General features: G+C 42.4%; 1 protein-coding gene across 1 annotated transcript in view; it reads left to right on the forward strand.

Moving 5' to 3' along the window:
- Nucleotides 1–3,289: 3,289 nt before the first annotated feature.
- Nucleotides 3,290–20,624, forward strand: part of PPM1H (protein phosphatase, Mg2+/Mn2+ dependent 1H) — a 94,683-nt gene continuing 77,348 nt past the window's right edge. Inside the window, exon 1 of the mRNA XM_063133944.1 lies at nt 3,290–3,615. Within this exon, the coding sequence (XP_062990014.1) occupies nt 3,362–3,615 (254 nt within the window). The 5' untranslated portion in view covers nt 3,290–3,361. The remainder of the gene's footprint in view (nt 3,616–20,624) is intronic.

The following is a 20,624-nucleotide window of genomic DNA, read 5'->3' on the forward strand; positions in this document are numbered from 1 at the left end:
CAGTTTCATGTAGATGTTATTTCCCGCTTTTAATTCCACATTCATAATGATTTGACACAAGGTGTAATTCTGGCCCTGCTGAAAGGTCCAGGAGAATTAGTAAGATTGTACTTTCTCGGTGAGGGCGCCCGAGGGGGTCTCTATATTGCACCTAACATACAGCTGCTACTAAATAAATACCAAAAAGGGAGGTTTTTTTTAAAAAAAGAGAGAGCTATACTAGTATTAATGCTGTACACACTGTACACCATATCAGAAACACACTGTTCTTAACCAGCAGGCTTACAGTCTTTATTAGACAAAGCAGTCAGTCAGGAGGAAATTACTGATGCCTGCACAAGGAATGGCTATTACAACAGGCAATGCTTTTAGCAACAGGCATCAGCAGCCTTTCCAGCCATTGCATTTTATTTTGATTAGACCTGAATCCCAGCCCATCCCCAAACTCCTGGGTGAGTAACACTATCCTAATTTTACTGTTAGCACTGAAGTGGCATTAGCCTGATCCAAGCTGGTAGTGTAAATAATCAGTTTCCATCTATTCCTCATATTGAGGCAGTAGCTAAATCTTGTCGTTTTTTCCTGTATAATATTGCCAGGATTCGATCATTTTTGTCTGTCTCTTCTGCCAAGACTCTTGTTCATGCATTGGTTATTTCTCGGTTGGACTACTGCAACCTTCTTCTCACTGGCCTTCCTTCTTCTCACATCAGTCCATTGGTTTCTGTTCACCACTCTGCTGCTAAGATCATCTTCTTGGCTCGCCACTCTGACCATGTTACTCCACTTCTGAAATCTCTTCATTGGCTTCCAATTCACTTCAGAATCCAATATAAACTTCTCCTGTTGACCTACAAAGCTTTTCACTGTCTAGCTCCTTCCTATCTCTCCTCTCTCATCTCACACTATTGCCCCGCTCATGCTCTTCGTTCCTCTGATGCCATGTTTCTCACCTGCCCAAGGCTCTCTACTTCCCTTGCTCGGCTTCGTCCATTTTCTTCGGCTGCCCCTTACGCCTGGAACGCTCTTCCAGAACATTTGAGAACTACAAGTTCAATCGCAGCTTTTAAAGCTCAGCTAAAAACTTTTCTTTTTCCTAAAGCTTTTAAAACTTGATTTTGCTCTGACTTTTATACTGCCTGTTTGGTGCATTCTCTTCCCCTCCTTATTGTTTTATTATGATTTTATTAGAATGTAAGCCTATGTGGCAGGGTCTTGCTATTTATTGTTTTACTCTGTACAGCACCATGTACATTGATGGTGCTATACAAATAAATAAATAATAATAATAATAGGAGGGAGTGATTTAGCAGGTAGGAAAAGATGAGTTGCATGATTATCATGTGCTAGTTTTTGTTTGTTTGTTTGCTTTAGTTTTTTGCTGGAGCGCAAGTGCGCTCCAGCTCCTGCCTTTTTTTAAAAAAAATATGGCGGGCATGACGTGTTCATCACGTGTGAACTCAGGGGGAGGATCTTGCAATCAGCATATCTCAAGATCCTCCCTGCTCCCTCCCTAGGTGTGGACATGCCCACAGACTATCGGAAGCTCTGTGGCTTGTCATGGCTCAGTTCTGCAAATGGTCCTCTGGGGTTGCTGGTTCCCAAGGGAAACTCTCCCCACCCCCCATCGGATCACCAAATGGAATTAATTTTCTAAGTCCTCATGAACATAGTAACATGTTTGTAACCGTTTCTTTTTCTTTTTCAGGGTCTTGCACTGTCCTCTATTTAGCCAAGCATACCAATACCCAACTGTAGTCAATGTCCTTGTCAATTTCATCCTCCTCTTGAGCACTTTTTTTAAGGCTGCTTCAACTTCTGGGGAAGGACCAATGCCCATCCCTAAACCTCCTTTTCTCCTGAAGTTCACCACCCCACCCACCCCCGCTGCCCTTTGTGCTGTCACTTCCCTCCACTGATCTCCACTCCTAGCTGTTACATATACGTATGGATTAGAGAACAGCGAGTGGGATCACTGAACCTAAGCAAATTTTAAGGCGGAGCAGTAAAACTAACGGGGAATTGCATATGTCTCAGAGCAGAGGAGTAAAACTAATGAGGGTAGGATAGCAGAAATTTCAAGGCAAAGCAGTAAAATGGGGCGGGGGAGGGATTACACAAATTTTCTAGCAGCAGACATTTGCTTTTTCACACCAGACACGGCCTCTCGGTGTCCTTTCTTTTTGATTTTTAGGAGCAAGGGGCAGAGGGTACTGAAAAGGAATGAAGGAGGATGGCAAGATCACGAGGACACGGTGTTTTAGTCATTCTGATCGAGTAGTTATCTAGCCATTCCCAACAACCCACAATGAAGTCATCCTGCCAGGTTCAGACGTTACAAGAAGCCACCATAGGTATGAAGAACCATGAACAAGCCATTGGTTCTCAAGACAGCTTACTCATGAAAAATTAGCCACCCTGCAGAAACTGTGCCTAGGTCACATGACACGGCAAACCACTATGGTGGGTTGTCATGTACTGACAACCAAGTCACAAGAGTAGTGTTAGAAAATCCTCCAATCTCCGCCAGCTGTGCTAGCTGGGAATGATGAGTGTTGCAGTACAACCCATCTGCAGGTTTGGGGTACGTGGTCTAGATTCGTAAGCCTCAGGGTGCAGTCCTGTACCCCACTTACTTGGGAACAAACTCCATTGTGTCCAACGGGGTTTACTTCTGAGTAGACACGCCTAGTAGACACACCTGTTCTACTGAGGAGAGACTCGCTGCCTATGCGTTTACCCTTGACCTCAAGCCAGCTCTGAAACCCCTTCCCGCAAGGCGATCCTCCTCCGCGCCCCCTTTTTCCCATTCGCTGCCGGCGGCCCCCACGCGGCGGCCCCCAAGGGCAGAGGGAGAGCGGCTCTCTGCCGCAAGATCTCGGGCGCTCGAGCCCGCTGGCTGGAGGAGCAGGAAGTTCCCGCGGCAGGCAGGCGGACGAGAAGCGCCCGGGCTGATCCCCGTCGTCACATGACGCCGCGCTCGCAGCCGCGCAAGCCACTCCGCTTGGGTCGCGTTGGGTAATCAGCGCCGAGGAGGGAGGGACGGAGGAGGGGACGGAGGGGAGGGGAGGGGAGGGGAGAGCGAGGCAGGTTCACCGCAGCAGCAATGAGCGCTCCTCGGCGGCAGCTGCCTCCCCTCGCTCCCGGGCTCGGCGGCGCCCGCTTCATTTCCTAGGCGCCCGCTCCGTGCGGCTCCTCCATTGCGGAAGCGCCCGTCCTGCCGCCCCTCAGCAGCGCCAGCGGCGTGATCTCAGCCGTCGCCCTGCGCGCCTGCCTGCCCGCCGCCCGCCGCGGTCTGGATGGTGCTCCTCCCGGCGCCAGCGTTGGTGCCGCCGGCGGCAGCAGCAGCAGCAGCAGTAATATGCTCACTCGGGTGAAGTCTGCCGTGGCCAATTTCATGGGAGGCATCATGGCTGGCAGCTCGGAGCACGGCGGCGGCGGTAGTGGCGGCGGCGGCGGCGGCTTGGATTTGCCCCTCCGCTTCCCTTACGGCAGACCCGAGTTCCTGGGGCTGTCTCAGGACGAGGTCGAGTGCTCCGCCGACCATATCGCCCGGCCCATCCTCATCCTCAACAAGGAGACCAAGCGCCTGCCGTGGACCACGGGCTACGCCGAGTGAGTAGGAGGAGGAGTGGTCGCCGTGGCCCCCCGAGCGGAGGGACCGGGTGTGGGGTGTGTGTGTGTGGGTGGGTGCGTGTGCGGAAGAGCCGCTCTCCGGGGCTCTCTCGCCACTTGGGGAGGTCGAGGAGGCGCGCCTGCCACGCACGTCCCCTTTCTGGCAGCCAGCAGGACGCTGCAGCAGCAGCAGCACCACAAGGGGATGTGAGCCAGGAGGGCCAAATCACCTGCCTTGGAAGGGCTGCGGGGCTGCGGGGACAGAGCGCTGGCAGATGGGAGTGGAGGGAGCCCACACGGCGGAGTTCACCCCCCGGAGCTGGCGGGGGATGCTGAACTTCTAAAACGAGGAGCGCCCGAGTTTCTTCCTTGGGACCAATGCCCGCTGCCCTGCGAAACAGGGGTGCCCTCTTTTATATGTGGGGTCGTACTGGGTGAGTGACCGTCAGCCACTTGGTGTGTAGATCCTCCTAAAGGCTGCTGGCAGGGGGCTAATATGTTGTGGTCCTCAGTAATTACCCCTTCTTCAGGGAAGTCATTTCCCCTATCCGAAATGTATGAATTTCGGAATGTACTCTGCACATGCTCGGACACACTATAATGAATCCCTTTCAGAGGTACTGGGGTGAAATCTTGCTTCAAGTTAAGTCCTGTTATGTATGGGAGAGATGCTTCAATCAAAAGTCTCTCCCCCACCCCAAGTGTGAGCCTTTCTTAATCTTATTACTATCATCAGCCTTCATTTCTTATTATCCATCTTCCTTCCTTCCATGGAGTAGATGGAAAGTTTAAGCAGCTTTTAAGTTTTCTTTATTTCAGTCACTCCTTCTATTTAGGCTTACCCAGAAGAAAATCCTCCTGAATTCAGTAGGTCTTTCCTCCAAGTGATTTTGCAGCCGTGCAGCTTGATTCCATACGTGCTTACTTGGGAGCACTGAATTTAATGAGACTTCTTCGCAAGCAAGGATACATAATGCTGTAGCCATAAAATGCTTTGGTTGGGTGGTGCGCAGCCTGCGTTTGTAACTCCATACGTGTGCCAGGCCAGTCAAGTTTTCTGATCTAGGTCTAGAAATGTTAATAGAGTTCTAAAAGGGAGAGGGATGTAGTCATGGAAAGGGGGAGGTGACTCAAAGGTGATTTATTTATTTATTTGCCCTCTGAGTGTCTCTTTCTTGCCCTAGCATCAGTCTGCAGGCTTTTCCCCACATCTATTTTGCATTTGTTCCTACTGAGTGGCATTTAGCAAGAGCAGTGGTTTGTTTTGCAAGCTTCTGCCTTGTTTTTTGTTACTGATGGGTCAGGGATGAGGAGGTATTATGAATGTATGGGGGTGTGGGAGGGAGAGAGATCCAAAATAGCTATATCTTCTTCTCCTCACTGTTTCAATAAAGGGAGGCCCGACATTTAGCTAACACACACCCCTTTTCAGGCCTGTGCTGCGAAGATGATGGCTGGAGTGCTTGCTGCTGATCAGTTCCATTCTCAAAATTTTCCATCCTCTCTGCACACACACACTCTCTCTTACTGTGGAAGCAGGGCTCAGAAGGTGGAATGAAGGAGACTACAGTAGTTTTCTGGTCTCTTTCCTCATGTCTTCAACTGCCTTTTAATGCCACATTCTACTTTATATTTTGCCTTTACTACATGCTTTAATCTCTGAACTGAAAGTTCGAAAAGCTGAAGTGCCTTCCTAAATAAAATCTGTGTAATTTAGCGTAGATGATTTAATAAGAGGGGAGTGATATGCAGCTTTTGAACTTGTAGCAAATGCTGCTGCTCTGCCCCCTCCCCCGTTTGTGGATGGGCTAAGTCACTGCAGCTCCAGATACCTCTTAAACAAACAAAAAAGAATGCCAATATGTATGTATTGATATCTGAGATTAATTTTTTGTAAGTGAGGGAAGATGGTGGGGGGCATCACTGATCCTCTCCAGTCCAGTTTGCATTTCATGCTAACCAAATTGAATTTCACAGATGTGTTTGTTTGCTTTCATAATGCATATTTACAGATTTAGGGCTTTTTGAATGTAAACTAGTTAAAAAGGCAACATACCATAAAGATCCACCAGCCAGTTTAAGAGGAATATAATACCAAATAATAAAGTTAGTGGCACACCTCTCTCTCTCTCTCTCTCCATATAATGGTACAGGATAAAGGTCTAAGACCTTTCTGGTCACTCAGTGGATGCTTGCAGTTCATGACACTGTATCATGTCTCTACTATTTACTTGGGAAGTTTAGTTTCAGTTTTTCAAATTATGACTTATTTAACTGAAATGTTAGTTAACATTCAATTTAATTAGGATTGGAAACTTAAATGCAAAGATGCCAGTGGTTGAATGGATTGCATATATCCCATCACAGAGCCAATAGACTATTTAGAATGGATGTTTGAAAGACATGCAACGTATTTAGCTGAGTAGGAGGCATTTTTTGGTGGAGGGGAGAAACTCACTATGCTGTCAGTGGCGAATTCCTAGGACCATGTCCTTGCTGTATTCCCCAGTGAATGGCTTCATTTAGGAACATAAAAAGCTGCCTTCTACTGAGTTCGTCTATTGGTCCATCCACGCCAGTATTGTCCACACTGATTGGCAGTGGCTTTCTAGAGTGTTGGGCAGGTACTTCATCCCAGTGAAGTGACTCCTCTTAAAGATGAGTTCAGGAGAAAGGCCTGCACCTATTCATTGCAGTGTGGGTGTCAGTGGCCCTCTCATACTACTCTGTATATGTTCATTTGTGTCATGTTTACTGGGGTTGCTCTGACTTTTTTTAAAGGGTGCTGAAAACTAGTTCAAACATTCCAGTATATGAAGTGATTATTTTCTTCCTTTCCTTTGTGGATTCTGATATGGGGAAGGAAGAGAGTGCAAGTCTGATCCTATGCATGTTTACCCAGAATCAAGCCACACTGATTTTAATGGAATGTATTAGTGAATGCACATGTAGGATAGTAGGCAAAATCTAATGATAGCAAAGGGACCATTGTTCTATTTTTTATTTTTTAAAAAAAGAAATGGACAGCGTTAGCACAGGAGAATCCTAGCTTATTGTGAATGAGCTACATACTGGTACACACAGCCTCTTCATTCCTATTTGGTCTTCTCTGCCTGTGTGACAAATAAACAAACCCCATTTGCCCATAAAGTGTAATACTGACCTTTAAGATGGCTGCTTTTCTACCACTATAATCTCTTCCATAATTGCATTACAGTGTCAGCCTTTGATTTTCTTATGTATTTCTGGGCTGTTGATTAGGAACATGCATCAGATTCAATTGAAGCCCAAAGTCTGAGCTGAATTGGGCTCCCTCGGACTATTTCTGGTGCTTCCTGAGGCAAATCCGATCTCTCTCCAAAGTGACCCAACCCAAATTTTGGCCCACATGAGGCTTTGTTACTAAGTTTCAGAGATGCAGACATTTCTCTTTATACTTCAAATAGCATCTTTTGGTCTTGTTTCTCTAAAAACTGATTATGAGTGGAGGGAGGGGGCAGTTTAGTTGAGTGACTCTACCTTCTAATTCTAAGGTATATTTTAGCAGGTGCTCAAATCACCATGCTTCGGTGGAGGGATTGCGTTAGTATAAATATTATTTATCTCTTTCATTTCTCTCACTTGTTTGTTCAATCTGTAGTAACCTGTAAGTAGGAAGCGAGAAGTTCTGGGTTGGGTTGGGTGGGAATGGCTTTAAGTTTGTTTGTTCAAGATTTCAAATGCTTCCCTTCTGTAACCCAGTTCAGACTTTTTCCTGCAGTGAAAACATTTTCTTTGAGATTCCCTGCCATTTTTTGTTTTTACTTTCTTTACATTCTGTGTTGTTTGCGTGTCTTCGTGTAGAATTAGACAGTGAATCCAGAGCCACCTCACTTTACTATGAAAAAGCCTTAAACTGCTTTTTAAGCATCGCACCATCCTAGCACCTACATCTATCCTTCTGAAACTTTGCAGGTTTCTTGCCTGGAGACATCTCATACAAAATGCCCCAAAAAACAATGTGGGGAAGGAAGAGGAGTAGTTTACTTCTCCCACCAATTTGAGGACTCCCCTTCCAAATAAACTGCTGCACCTATCCTTCCAAAAGGACAAATGCATGTTTCTTACTTCTGTTATTTTCAGGCATGTTTAGATTTTCCATCATAGTGAATGGATCTCAGATTTCTGAATCTTGACTCAAGCTTGGTACCTGAGTCAAACAGGTGACCTCCAGCTGAACTGAGCTTTTGTTATGTTTTGTTTTTTCTGAAATTGGAATTGGGGTCCAATTTGAATCTGGTGATTCCTGCACACCTCTGTTAAAAGCTTTCCACAATATATTCTTTCTTCTGCACAAATACTGTTCAAAACTGATTCTGTTGAATAAATGTTCTGTCCTCTTTTCTTCATAAAGTTAATTTCTTGATAACTGGATATATATGTTGTTTGTGGAGTTGTTTGATAAATCCGTGTAGATTAAGCCCAAAGATTTCTAGTTACCTTGTTTGACTGAACTGCTCTTTTGTGTAATTTTCAGGACTTTGTAGTCTACTATCTTTCATATTCTGTTTGCAATTACAATTCATTGCCAATAGAAACCAAAATATAGCCCGATGATTTTTAAAAGAATATTGCCAGGAACCTTTCTCTCTCATAGGATCTGAAGAAGAATTGCAAATTCTTACTATACATACTACTTTAGTACACTGAAAATTTTACCTTGGAGACCAACCTCTCTTGAAGTTGCTCCGTCAGCCAGATGAATTGAGTTCTGTTGAGCTTTGACAGCCTGTCCGCCTTTTTCTGTATAGTAACAAAAAGATGGTTATTAGCTTGCTGCTAGACATTTAGTTTTATTTCAAAGGGCAGCATTGTACGCCAAAAACCAAAATACTTTGCTCCAGGTCTGACTTATTCTGGGATAAGATGACTTTTTGCTTATACATAGCATCTGTTCTTGGAATATTAGTAATCTTAAGCGAATGTGTGCCTGCAGAAACTTCACTGGTACCTTTTTTATCCTTGGGCCAAATATTTATTTGTTTATTTTTCTCACCATGTGTGTATTTTTTTCTTGAATTTTAAGATAACCATACCCCTATATAAATTTAAAAATAACACCTTAGACCTCAGTCTGAAGTGTGATTATTTAACAGTAAAGCCAATTAGAATCAGTGGCACCTACTTGAGAAAGAATGCTTTTAAGATTACCGCAGCTTTAGGATAAAGTCTTTACCTTGTTGAAGTAAAGGCAAGTTTTGCTACTTACAGTAGTTCAATGGTCAAAGGTTTCATTATTCTTCCCCAGTTATGGTTTCTACATTACGTTTAGAACATCGGGGGGGGGGGAATGTCCAAGAAACCATGCTGGAGGTCCTCGTTAAGTCTGCAAACCATAATTTTATTACTATTTCAAATGTGTGAATATTGATTCACAGTGTGATTTGTATTGTGATTTTTATCATACCTGGTGTCTGAAAGTGTGTACCAGGGATCCAGCGTTCCAGAGAATCTCTCCTATCAAAATGTAGCTGGAAAAGATGAGGCAGTACAGTTGACCATGGGCCTGCCTAATTACCCACAGGTTTAGTTTTTAATCGGTTTTTAATGCTTTATGTGTGTATGTTCTGTATTTTTAGAGTTTTAAATTTTGTATACTTGTTTTTACCTTAATTTTAGAATTTCTGTAAACCGCCCAGAGAGCCCTGGCTATGGGATCGGTATATAAGTGTAATAAATAAATAAATATAAATAAATAAATATGCTGGCGGCTTGGTGCCACGGTAAGCAAAACCTCTTGCTTTCGCTGCTTCAGGGTGGTGGCGGCTAATCCCGATGCTATAACAAAAACGTGGGGTTTCCGGTGGCTGGGCCCGCCCTCTGCCTGGGTGGCAGCAACCAATCAGGGGCCGCCATCCACCTGGCCACACCTCCACTGAGACTCCAGAGCAAATATAGATGGCAGATGCGCCATACTTGCCTCACTCTGGAGAAGGTCCCTGATTTTTTTCTTCACAACTTTGCAGGAAACCCCTGCTATGGCTGCAAGGCGGCTGCTGTGTCGTATAATCAACGCAGTGCCACCATGCACCCACCCTGGGGCTTTCTGTGTGTCTAGACTGCTCCCATGGCTCCCCAGTATGTTTTGGCTTTGGCTCCTGGTATTGTTTGTTGCATTTGCCCTTTGTGCCTTACAGGTTTACTGTAGATACTACTGATGTAGATGAAGAAAACACAATTTCTGTATATGGGTAAACAGGCCTAAAGGGTTCAGAAGCTAGGAGTTATCTGAAAGTACTATTGGCTTTGTTTTATTTTGCTAGATGGCCCTCTGGTGAACATGGCAGTTAATTCCAGGCCACCAGTTCTATGTAATTTATGAAAGAACAATTGTGTTTCAGTTCAAATTTGTAGAACTTTAAGAAGTAATCTCACTGATTTGAGTCTTTTTCAGCGATAGTCTTTGGTTATATATCTGGAAGGTGTTACACTCGTTCTGAAGGATCAGGTCTGAAGCTTGGGAGTACTCCTTGGTCCTGTACCTGAATCTTCAGGTGGTGGTGATGGCAACTGAACATTTACATAACTATGCTTGACATGCCAGCTGGGATCCTTCTTGAGTTTGTCTGACTTGGCAACAGTTAGCTGGTTACATCACGTTTAGACTATGGCAATGCTGTCTGTGTGGGGCTACCACTGAAGAATGTCCAGAAGTTTCAATTGGTGCAAAACGGGGCAGTTAGGCAGCTTAACCCGGTGCACAGTATTGGAAGTACATGTTATAGCCTTTAAATTTTTACATGTATTCCAATAAAAATGTCTACATAGTAGAACATATAAATCACATTGAGTGTGCTTTAAATTTCCCCCTTAAATATTTTAGGTCAAATACTAGTTAAATTTTGTGCCAGTACTCAACATGAGTCCTTTCTACAGCTTTGTTTACTAAATACAAGTAAAATAAACACTAAATTAGATAATTTTCTTGGTTATCAGAGTTTTCTGATGCAAACTGAAAATCTGGTGCAAGTTATGCTGTGCAAATTAGAACAATTTACATAGGGAAAAAAATCCAGTTCAATTTTTTTGGGAAAACCCACATCACTAATCATTATATGATGTCATCGTAAATGAAATCTTACTGAGTATACCTGTATGACCTTATATCCATGTAGCATAAACTGATACCATGACAACAAAAAGGGTTGAAAGAACATGATGGAACTTGCTGCGGAAAAAATAATGCCAACAAAATGTATTTTAAAGCAATATTAGCTAGCAGTTCAATAAAATTACTCTACTGCATACACATTAGCTGTGTACAACGGTGAACAAAGCTCGCCAGTACAGTTCACAAAGAAGTATACTTGTTGGATTAAGCAGCATTTGATGTTTAATTTCTGTTATAGCTCTCAAATAAGAATTAAAGAAAAGTTGAAAACTGTTGATTAATAGCTTCCCCTACAGTTGCCAAGCTCTAGGCAAAGGAAGGATGTAAATGTCTAATTTGTGTTTTTTCTCCACAATAATGGAGTTAATTGTACATTTTGGAATACTAGTCATTAAGCATTTACCATGGATAGAAAGTATGGCCATGGCTAGACCAGGCCTATATCCCGGGATCGTCCCTGTACATCCAAATGACACACAGGGGATCCCGGGAGCAAGCAGGCATGACCCCTCCATTTGCCTGGGATAATTCTTAGGTCTAGCTAAGGCCTATGTCTGTTTTATCTAAACTTATTTCTAGGCTATTTTTAAGGGTTGCATCTTCTCAGAGTTCAATCAAACTTCATACAGGTGAAGCCTGCAATCCTGGACCCATGTACCTGGGAGCAGCCCCATTGGGTGGTTGAGCAGACGTGAATAGGATTGCACTGTAAATGTGGTTCTTGTGCTGGGAGTGCTTCAGGAAATTCCATAAAGAACAGAGATTAGTAGGGGTTTAAGTTCTAGCTGATAGACAAGCCTTTCCCAAACTTGGATTCCTAGATGTTGCTATGGAAGCCATGGATAGTGTGAGCTTTAATCCAATAACATCTGGAGACCCAACGTTGGGAAAGACCGTCCTAGAACGTACTATCATTTTTCATAGTCATATCTGTTATATATATCTTCATTTTTCTGCACTGCTGCTCCTATAGGAAGCATGAATAAAATCCTCCCTCTTCTTCAAAGATTGCTTTCCTGGAAGGGATACTACCTTCCTATGTAATTTCGTTGTAAAACCTGTGAAGTAATCAAAGGGAAAGGTACACATGAGACATAACCTTCTGATATTAACTTTCCTTTCGTCTATTTGAACACACAAAAAGTGCAGCATTTGATTTATGTTGTAAGAAACAATATATCTTGGTGTTGTCCCCAGCCGCTTCCTTAGATTTAGTGACAAATGCTCCTTGATTCCTGTTTCTACCAAGAACTCAGTTTGATTATAAATTTCAGTGTGTGTGTATGTGCCTGCATAAACATGTCTACATAATGCAATATTTAAATCACATTAAAAGTGAGAGGTAGGGGTTAGGGCACACGGGCACACACACATAAGTTAAAGCTGGAGAATATAACTTACCTGTAACATAATTTGTAGTTGTGGTACATTGTCACTTCCCACTACATATTCTTCAAGGCAGATAATATAATTCACTTCATTTTTAAAAAAGTATGTCATTTATCCTTTTTATCACTGGGGATTGCTATCCTAGCTGAAGTTGATAACAGTTCTGATGCTTAAGCAAAGGTGAAATAAATGTAGTGCAGTGGACAGAATGTTGGATCTGAATTTATTATTTGTTTGATATCTATCATGTCTGTCAATTCAGATAGATCCCCAAGGTAGCTTACATAAAATAATTACAATACATTGGTGTATCTTCTACCCATTTCAACTCATGGCATTGTTCTAAGGTAGCCACCCCCAGAACCCATCCCAGTTCTTATTGTCTTTGTCACCATTCCTGCCAACTTCCACTATCACTGTTCCCGCCAACTTTTATCCTATTGCACTCCTCTCAACTGCTGGTGATTGGGTTGCTCACCCCCAGGACCAGCCCTATTATGAGGCAGAGTGAGACAGTTACTTCAGGCAGCAGATGCTAAGGATGGAGAGTGGGAGTGGGTGTTGCAGGACAGGGCTGTATGTGTTCTAAATAGCTGACCTCCTGTCCTCAGGTGCAGTGAAAGATGATGCCCCATTGCTAGTGTTGAAGTAAGATCCAGCTGCTAGTTCAGGTGGCTTACGTATATGGAAATGGAAGGGGACACTGTCTTGTACTTTGCCTTAGGCAGACGTCATGGGCCAGCTCTGCCCACACCTACCCTACAGATCTTTTTTTACTTGAAGAACTACACATTTCCACTGAACCACAAAGTTCACTTGGGCAAGTTGTTGTCTTAGGGTTGGAAATAGAAATACATAGGCTTAACCTGGGCCAGATCTACACTAAGCAGGATATAACGGTTTGAAAACAGTATATGGGCCCCAACAGTTGTCAATACCGTTATAAACTGTTATAAAGCAGTAGTGTAGATCCTGCCCTGGGGGTAGGATTAGCACGGGAGCGAAGTGTGTTTAATTCCTGCTGAAGCAATATCCCCCCCCCAAAAAAAACACCCCAGTCTCACTTCTGGTTTGGGAGCCCAGCTGGCTGTGGGGGAGGAAAACTATTTTAAAACATCTGGCAGGGGAAGCACTTGTATGGGAGAATTGGTGACATGGGGTGGGGGGGTGAGGTAATCCCCTCACCCCGCTCCCAATTCTACCCTTAAAATGCGCCTTTCCCCTTCTGCACTAGCATTACAAGGAAAATAGAAGGCAGGTTCCCTGTGATTTCTGCAGGTTTTGAAACCCACAAGAGGAAAGAATGCCCATCACCTGGTAGCAGAAGTATCTGATCCACAAATATCCTGCCTCCATTTTCATCCTGTTAACAATTAATGCTAATTCAGTTAAGAGTCCTGTGAGCACTTTCAGAAGTAATCTATTGGGGGAGGGATCTATTGGGGGGACATCAAGCACAGTTGATGTCTGCTGTGCATAATGGCTCAGCACTAAAGGGGGCTTATCTCAACTTCCTGCTTGTTTAGCAAGCCCAGCATCCCCCTTCACATGGTTCTCCACATGAATTGCTTCACACAATTAAAAATGTTTTTAATTTGTTCTGTAATATTCTTGATATAGTTATTTCTTCCATTTCTCATTAAAATTATTAAATGACTGTATCTTTTAATGATAGACGTTTTGGGATGCTCCAAGTCATGCTCAGTTTCCCAACCATATCATAATATGGAAGAAAAATGTACATTCCTGACAGTTTGGGATTTGTTCTACAGAGTCCTGGGTTTCTGGATTTGTCTTCCTCTGCCTCCGGTTCTTCCTGCTTCTAGGATGATTGAGATGTTTCCTCTGCTCAGACCTAAATTAGGAATCTAAAATATGTTATGTATAACTTGGTTTGCTCATAAAATTAGTCATATTTGGTATATTAAAAACTATAGTATATTCAGACAATAATTACAAATTTACTAACAGGTCTCTTTTTAAAGTTTTCAAGTATAATCATACTTTTATGAGCAAACCATGTTATATAATATAACTTTTGGAACATAAAGTCTACTTTACATTTGTAAAGCAGCCTTCCTCAGTCTGGTGCCCTACAGATGTTTTTGACTGCAGTGACCAGCATTCATTACCATTGGCCATCCTGCCTGAGGCTGATGAGAGCTGAAGTCCAAAATATCTGGCGGATACCACGTTGAGGAAGGCTGTCCTAAGGCAACAAAGTGACTTTAGATTTGTAAAGAGTGCTTTAAAAAAAAGTATTGCTTATTTTTCATTTTCATCCAAAATTTCCATATTTTTCTGGGGGCGGGGGAAATCCAGAAATTTTACATCTCTAAGCAAGAGGAGTCGGGAACAGGGTCAGCACCAGGCCATGTGGAATAATGCATGAAGGGGACTAAGGATCGCCAAGAATACATTTATCTTCTCTTATTAGCTGGTATAAGCTGGCAGTGCCTAGCAGTGGTTAATACAGATTGCCTAACCCTTTATGACTGGGTTTGGACGACATGATAACCAATGGTGGCTTAAATAGTCAATGGTGGGTTATTGTGTTGTCTGTCAGGACTTTTTCATACCACAGTTGGTTATTCGGCCGAAATAACCAACACAAATAACCAATGTTGTGCAGAGTTGATTATTTGAACAACCATTGGTTATCATTGGTTGGGCACCGCTGACTATTTCGTCGCATACAGTTGGTTATTTTTGGCGACTACAGAGTTTCCAGGCAAGAGCGACCAAAGTGGCAGCTGCCGCTTTTGTCCAGCTGGCAGAACTCACAATGGCTGATGGGATACCTGCTGGAGGACTGAGGAGGGGAGAGAGGGCAGGGGATGTGTCAATCAAACACACCGTTGACTAATAGTCAGCTTGACGCTGGCCTTAATCCACACCACAGTTGATTATAATCATGTCATGTGGAAAGAGCCCCCTCAATAATCAACCATGGAGTTGACTATTGTCTTGTTGCTACTTCAATCTATTAAAATGCAGACCTAGGAAATTCAAAGAAGAATCTATTTTTCATATGTGGGCAGGAGGAGGGGCAACTGTTGAGTATTCCGCCATAGGAAAGCTTCCTGCTTCTTTTTGCCTCTTTGTTCTAAGACAATATGGGGCTAACTGCACTATGAAACTGTCATTTTGAAAGTACTACTGAATTTCTTGCAACTTTGTTGCACTCTGGTAGCTATGCATCATCTATTGCTATGCAGAAAAATCACAAAAATTCTATGTTTTTTGTAGGTGCCATTTTTAAGGCATTTTCTTCACCTTTTTAACATTTAAATGATGTTTAAAGTTCCGATTTTAAAAATAAATAAATTCAACATTACATTTAAGGTAATGATAATTTTGTGTCTTGGGTTTTTACATACTTCTCCCTCTCGTGGTTGCTCATGTCATGTTAGAATTGTGCTCTCCCTCCCCCCCTCTCCTCTCTCTATTAATAAAAGATAAAAAACAATTTTCACATACAATCAAAGAAGACTATGTATAATTTAGGCCTTAGAAAGATGGAGAGGTTTTTTTCTGGCTAAATTGACATGCCTTAAAAATCCAATCAGCTTCCATCACAGGAATCCAGTTAGTAATTTCAATCAAGGTTCAGATTTCAACTTAACTTCTGTTCAGTTTTCAAGCAGTTGAGCTACCTCTTCTTAGAGTGCAAAGAACAGAAGAACAGTGTTCTGGAGCAAGACATGGCTGGCTGGACTGAGAAGGGGCATTCCTGTTCGGGGATAAGAATATACTGCCACAATTTGTTACAGGTCTCTCTTGTACTGACTTTCTTCAAAGGACGGTTTTGTGTTCCTTCAGGGAAGTATGTAAATTTCTCAAAATACATAAACGTTAGCAAAGCCAGTAGTATATATATTTACTTTTAATACTGAAGCTCTCATTCATAGTGAATACCCATTGCCACACATGGTAAAACAGTGCAGTGGTGATGCTGTTGTAGTGTGCCTGGTGAAGAGATAATTGCTAAAGGGGGCAGTTAATTTTTCTAGACCAAGCTGAAGTTGTTTGCTCAATGGCTTTTGATGGGTAGAATATGTTTCTTCAACAAGTGATGATGGCTGCTGAACTCGGGTCAAACTAAAAGTTGCAGCTACATCTTTTTTTCATTACTCAAAAGTACGTGTGTTGATCTTAACAAAGGAGTAGGGCTTTAACCCTTTACACACTCCTTGTTGTGGTCCAGTTCCAGATTCTGGGACCCATACTTGCAATTTGCACTGCCTCCCAATGACCCATTAATTTAAATGGATCATTTTTTAGCCATGCAAATTGCGGTGTGGGAACCCTTATCTGTACTGGGATCACAGCGCAGGGGCAGGCACAAAGGGTTTATTTATTTATTTATTTATTTATGTATTACATTTTTATACCACCCAATAGCTGAAGCTCTCTGGGCGGTTCACAAAAATTAAAACCATGAAGAGCATAAAAACAACCAACAATCTAAGAACACAAATACAAAATACAATATAAAAAGACATTAACCCCTTTGCTGAGGTCCCAATCCAGATCAGGTCCCCTATACTTACTTTTGACTAAGAAAAAAATACATAATTGCAAGCTACAGTTTTTAAAGTAACAAAAGCCTCCTTGCCTGGAGGTGATTCGTACCTCATGCCACAGGTTAACAGCTGAGGGTTAAATGCAAGCTTGGTCTAATGTTCATGTAGTACCGCTTCTCTTTTCCTTCGCCTCCCTCACTTTTTTTTTTTAAGTAACACCTTGTTTAGACTGGCTTTAACTCAAAGTTAAAAGTTCTAAGCTATGCAAAACATCTATCTTTATGAAAGTGATAATCTAGGTAAAGATAACCTTGCTTTAGAGTCTGATTTTTGTTTAACATAATAAGATATTAAAGTACGCCTCAACTTGTGGCTCCTTTTGAAATGACCAGTTCAGCAATTCATTAAGGAAGGGGACGTGACGTTTGGCTATGTTGCCAGCAACCCTGCTGAGTCACTGGCTCCATTCACACAACATGTTAGTCAACACAGTGTGAAAACTCCACTCAGTGGTTGAGTATTTAGGAGGTACTCCCCATACATGTTCTAACTCCACTGTTGTGTGATCGTGGGCTACTGGGGAGTTGAGTAAAATCCATCACAAGATTTGATTGACAGTTCCTCCGCCCTCTCTCCTCCCCCAGTCCTCCTGATAGTGTTCCATCAGCCATTGCTGTCGGGGGGGGGGATCCTGGTGGCTCTCTAGAGCTGCACACACCCTCCTTTCTCCGCTCTTGACAGAGAACTCTGTAGCCAGTGAAAAAAGACAACTCAACACATTGTGAAACTCCACGGAGCCCGCCATACAACACGTAACACAATGGTTGTGCAGGAACTCTCTTCTGCTCAGCGTTGATATTCTGCATGGAGTATTTTCCAAAAAACCTTCCACTGTTGCGTGGAGTTTTCCCACCAGACAACACATTTCTCAATGGTGGTGTGAAAACTCCACCGTGGAGTTCTAAAACCACCATTGAGAAACATGTTGTCTGAACTGAGCCACTCACTCATTTTGTACCGCATTCTGAGTTGCTTGCACAAGGCTAGCTTTTCCAACTGTCAAATGGATGAAGTTATATGAGTGTGGCTATTGAATTTGTTCCAGTGGGAAAAGATCTTTAGTTGAATTTTTGTTTTCTAAAATGCAAAGGAGACTAATTCAATGCCACATCACTAAGGCTAGGACAAGAAGTAATCAATGTAAATTGCAGGAAGATAGGTATAGTTCACTTTAAAGTACTGTGTTTTGGGGATTGGATTGCAGAATTCTTAGCTATATAATACAATATTTATATAAATTGTCACTTAACAGCAGGCTATAGTTTGCCAAGAACTTGTTCAATAGAATAGCTTAATGCTTAGTAAGGGTTCTTCCTGGTTTTGCCAATTGACTCTTTTGGCTTTAAAGAACACATAGATTGGCTAAGCAACCGACAGCTCAGAAGTGCCTTTACAATGCTGCTGATATTTCAAACTTTTCGCTACTTTGGGGGGAAGAATAGTTGATGTTCTACGCCCAGGCAAATATTGTATATGTGGAGAACTTGCTCTGTGTTTTTCTTCCAATTTAAAAAATTGGCTCTTGGGAGACTTACATCTAGCAGTTGAGTTAGAAAACTGGAAGGACAACATATAAGAACAAATAAAGGATTTTTTAAAATTTAAGATCAAATTCATGCGCATGAAATCCTGTATGTCCTCTCACAATAACATGATGATGGGGGTATTAGAATTGCGGATGGGGGAGATCCAGAAAATTACAAATCTGCAGTGAGAACTTCTGCCCAATAGAAACTTCAGTTATTCCAAAATGCAGTTGTTAGGTGGTGTTTTCAGGAAACTGATAATAAAAGTGTGAATGTTGCATTTATGATATTTACCTATGGGGCAGTATATAAATGTAATAAATAATATATATAATGTGCATGCGCACGCGTCACACACACACACACACACACACACACACACACACGAGTGCCATAGGGGCTGGGGAAGAAATATACCAGAGTGAAATATACTAACTAGTTCAAGGCTAAACTCTGAGCACACCTGAACTGGGTTTTATATTCTCTCTGTGCACATGACCACTCTGGCCTGGCACGAAATCTTCAAAAGCTTGAGCACTATTGTTAAAAGATTCTGTCTAACTATTGAGGCCACTTTTTAAAAGTGTGTGACAAGCAATTGAAGAGTCTCAGGGCTCATCTACACCAAGCAGGATATTCCACTATGAAAGCGGTATGAAACTGGTACATAAAAGGTAGGAGCCACACTACTGCTTTATAGTGGTATTGAAGTGCACTATCAGTTGTTGTTGCCCATTACACATATCATATACCATTTTCATACCACTTTCATAGTGTTATATCCTGCTTAGTGTAGATGTGTTATGGGCCACAACAATTGTCAGCGTACTTCAGTACCATGATAAAGCAGTAGTGTAGATCCTGCAGTGCGCTTCAATACCGCCATAAAGCAATCGTGTGGCTCCTGCTTTTTATATACTGCTTTCATATTGCTTTCATAGTGGAATATCCTGCTTGGTGTAGATGAGCCTTCAGTCTGCCTGCTTGAGAACTTCATCATCGAAGATGTAAGAGATTGAAGTAATATTTCAGGAAGTGGCAGGTCTGTGTGTCATGTGTTGGTTCTGTTTCATTTTCCCATGTGATATGCTGACAGAGAGATGATAAATAGCTAATAGTTGAATCGTATTATAGCAGCCACCCCCAGTCTGGTGCTTTCCAAGTATGTTGGCCTACAATCTGCATCATCTCCAGTCAGCATGAGACTTGTCAGCAAACACATCTGGAGGGTACCATGTTTAGGGAGGGTGTATTAGAAGCTCTTCATTTTTAGTGTTTGGGGCCCAAGGGGTTCCTGTAGCTGTGTTCTTTCTGCTTTGTAGATGGAATTGGGAAATGTCTCAATAATATGGTTGTTTATCTAGGGCTGCACACTCTGAGCAAAACCAAGAAACCTGTATGCATCCATTGCTTTTGGGGCTTGCCAGGATATAGTCCTAGATAAGCCACTTGGATGGGGCGACTTTCCAAATTCTTTGTCTACATTGACTTGTTGAAAAGGAACTTGTGAGCAAGTGATTTATTTAAAGAGTCTAAAACAATATCTTCAGCTGGTGTTCTTTGTTTAATTGCATATGGCTGTAACATTGTTGCATGGTCACAGTGAACTTGCCTTTATGTTGACACTGTGTGCTTTCAAAGGAATTACCTGTCTTCCACTATTTAAAGGCCCATTAATAAGGCACAATCTGTTCCTGGGAGCTGATTCCTGTGTACAAAATCTATGTGCACACGGCACCATTTGTGAAGAACATTGGTGTGCAGGAGTGGCGAGTTTCATGCAAGGCTGTTGCATTCAATAAGATGTCTGTGCAATCACTGGTACTTTGTTGAGGATTGCTTTTCACATATTTGTAAAATTGTTAGCTGAGAGCACCATGTCACTAAATGTACTGATGAAGCTGGGTGGCTATAATTTATTTATTTACAATATTTATATGCCTCCCAGGTCTTTGTACTACATTGCTGTTGATGACACTTCAAATAGTGAAGAGGCTAGCTATGGAGATGTTCTCCGTTTTCAGTGTGTTGTGGTGTTTAATTTAATCACTCCAAATGGGGTTAAGACTGAGAAGCTAATTAATTGAAAATAGACAAGCTGCTCAGAAGGTAGTCATGTCTTTCCTCAGAAAAGGAACTAGAAAAATAGGATGGCAGTCTTTTCTTTAAATGCTACACAACTGCGCTGACACCCCTTATCAAGGTGTCATTGTCAAAGGAAGTGATTACTGAAGTGCTTAGAGTGTTCTTTCTGACTTGCAAAATTGAATCTAATCTGCTCAAGAGGGCAGTGTTATTTTTTTTCCTTTTTCAGTCTAGACAATTGGAAAGAAATTGCAAAGACATATTTTCTATTCA

This window comes from Elgaria multicarinata, chromosome 9 (genome assembly GCF_023053635.1).
Source record: "Elgaria multicarinata webbii isolate HBS135686 ecotype San Diego chromosome 9, rElgMul1.1.pri, whole genome shotgun sequence".
NCBI classification, from domain to species: domain Eukaryota; kingdom Metazoa; phylum Chordata; class Lepidosauria; order Squamata; family Anguidae; genus Elgaria; species Elgaria multicarinata.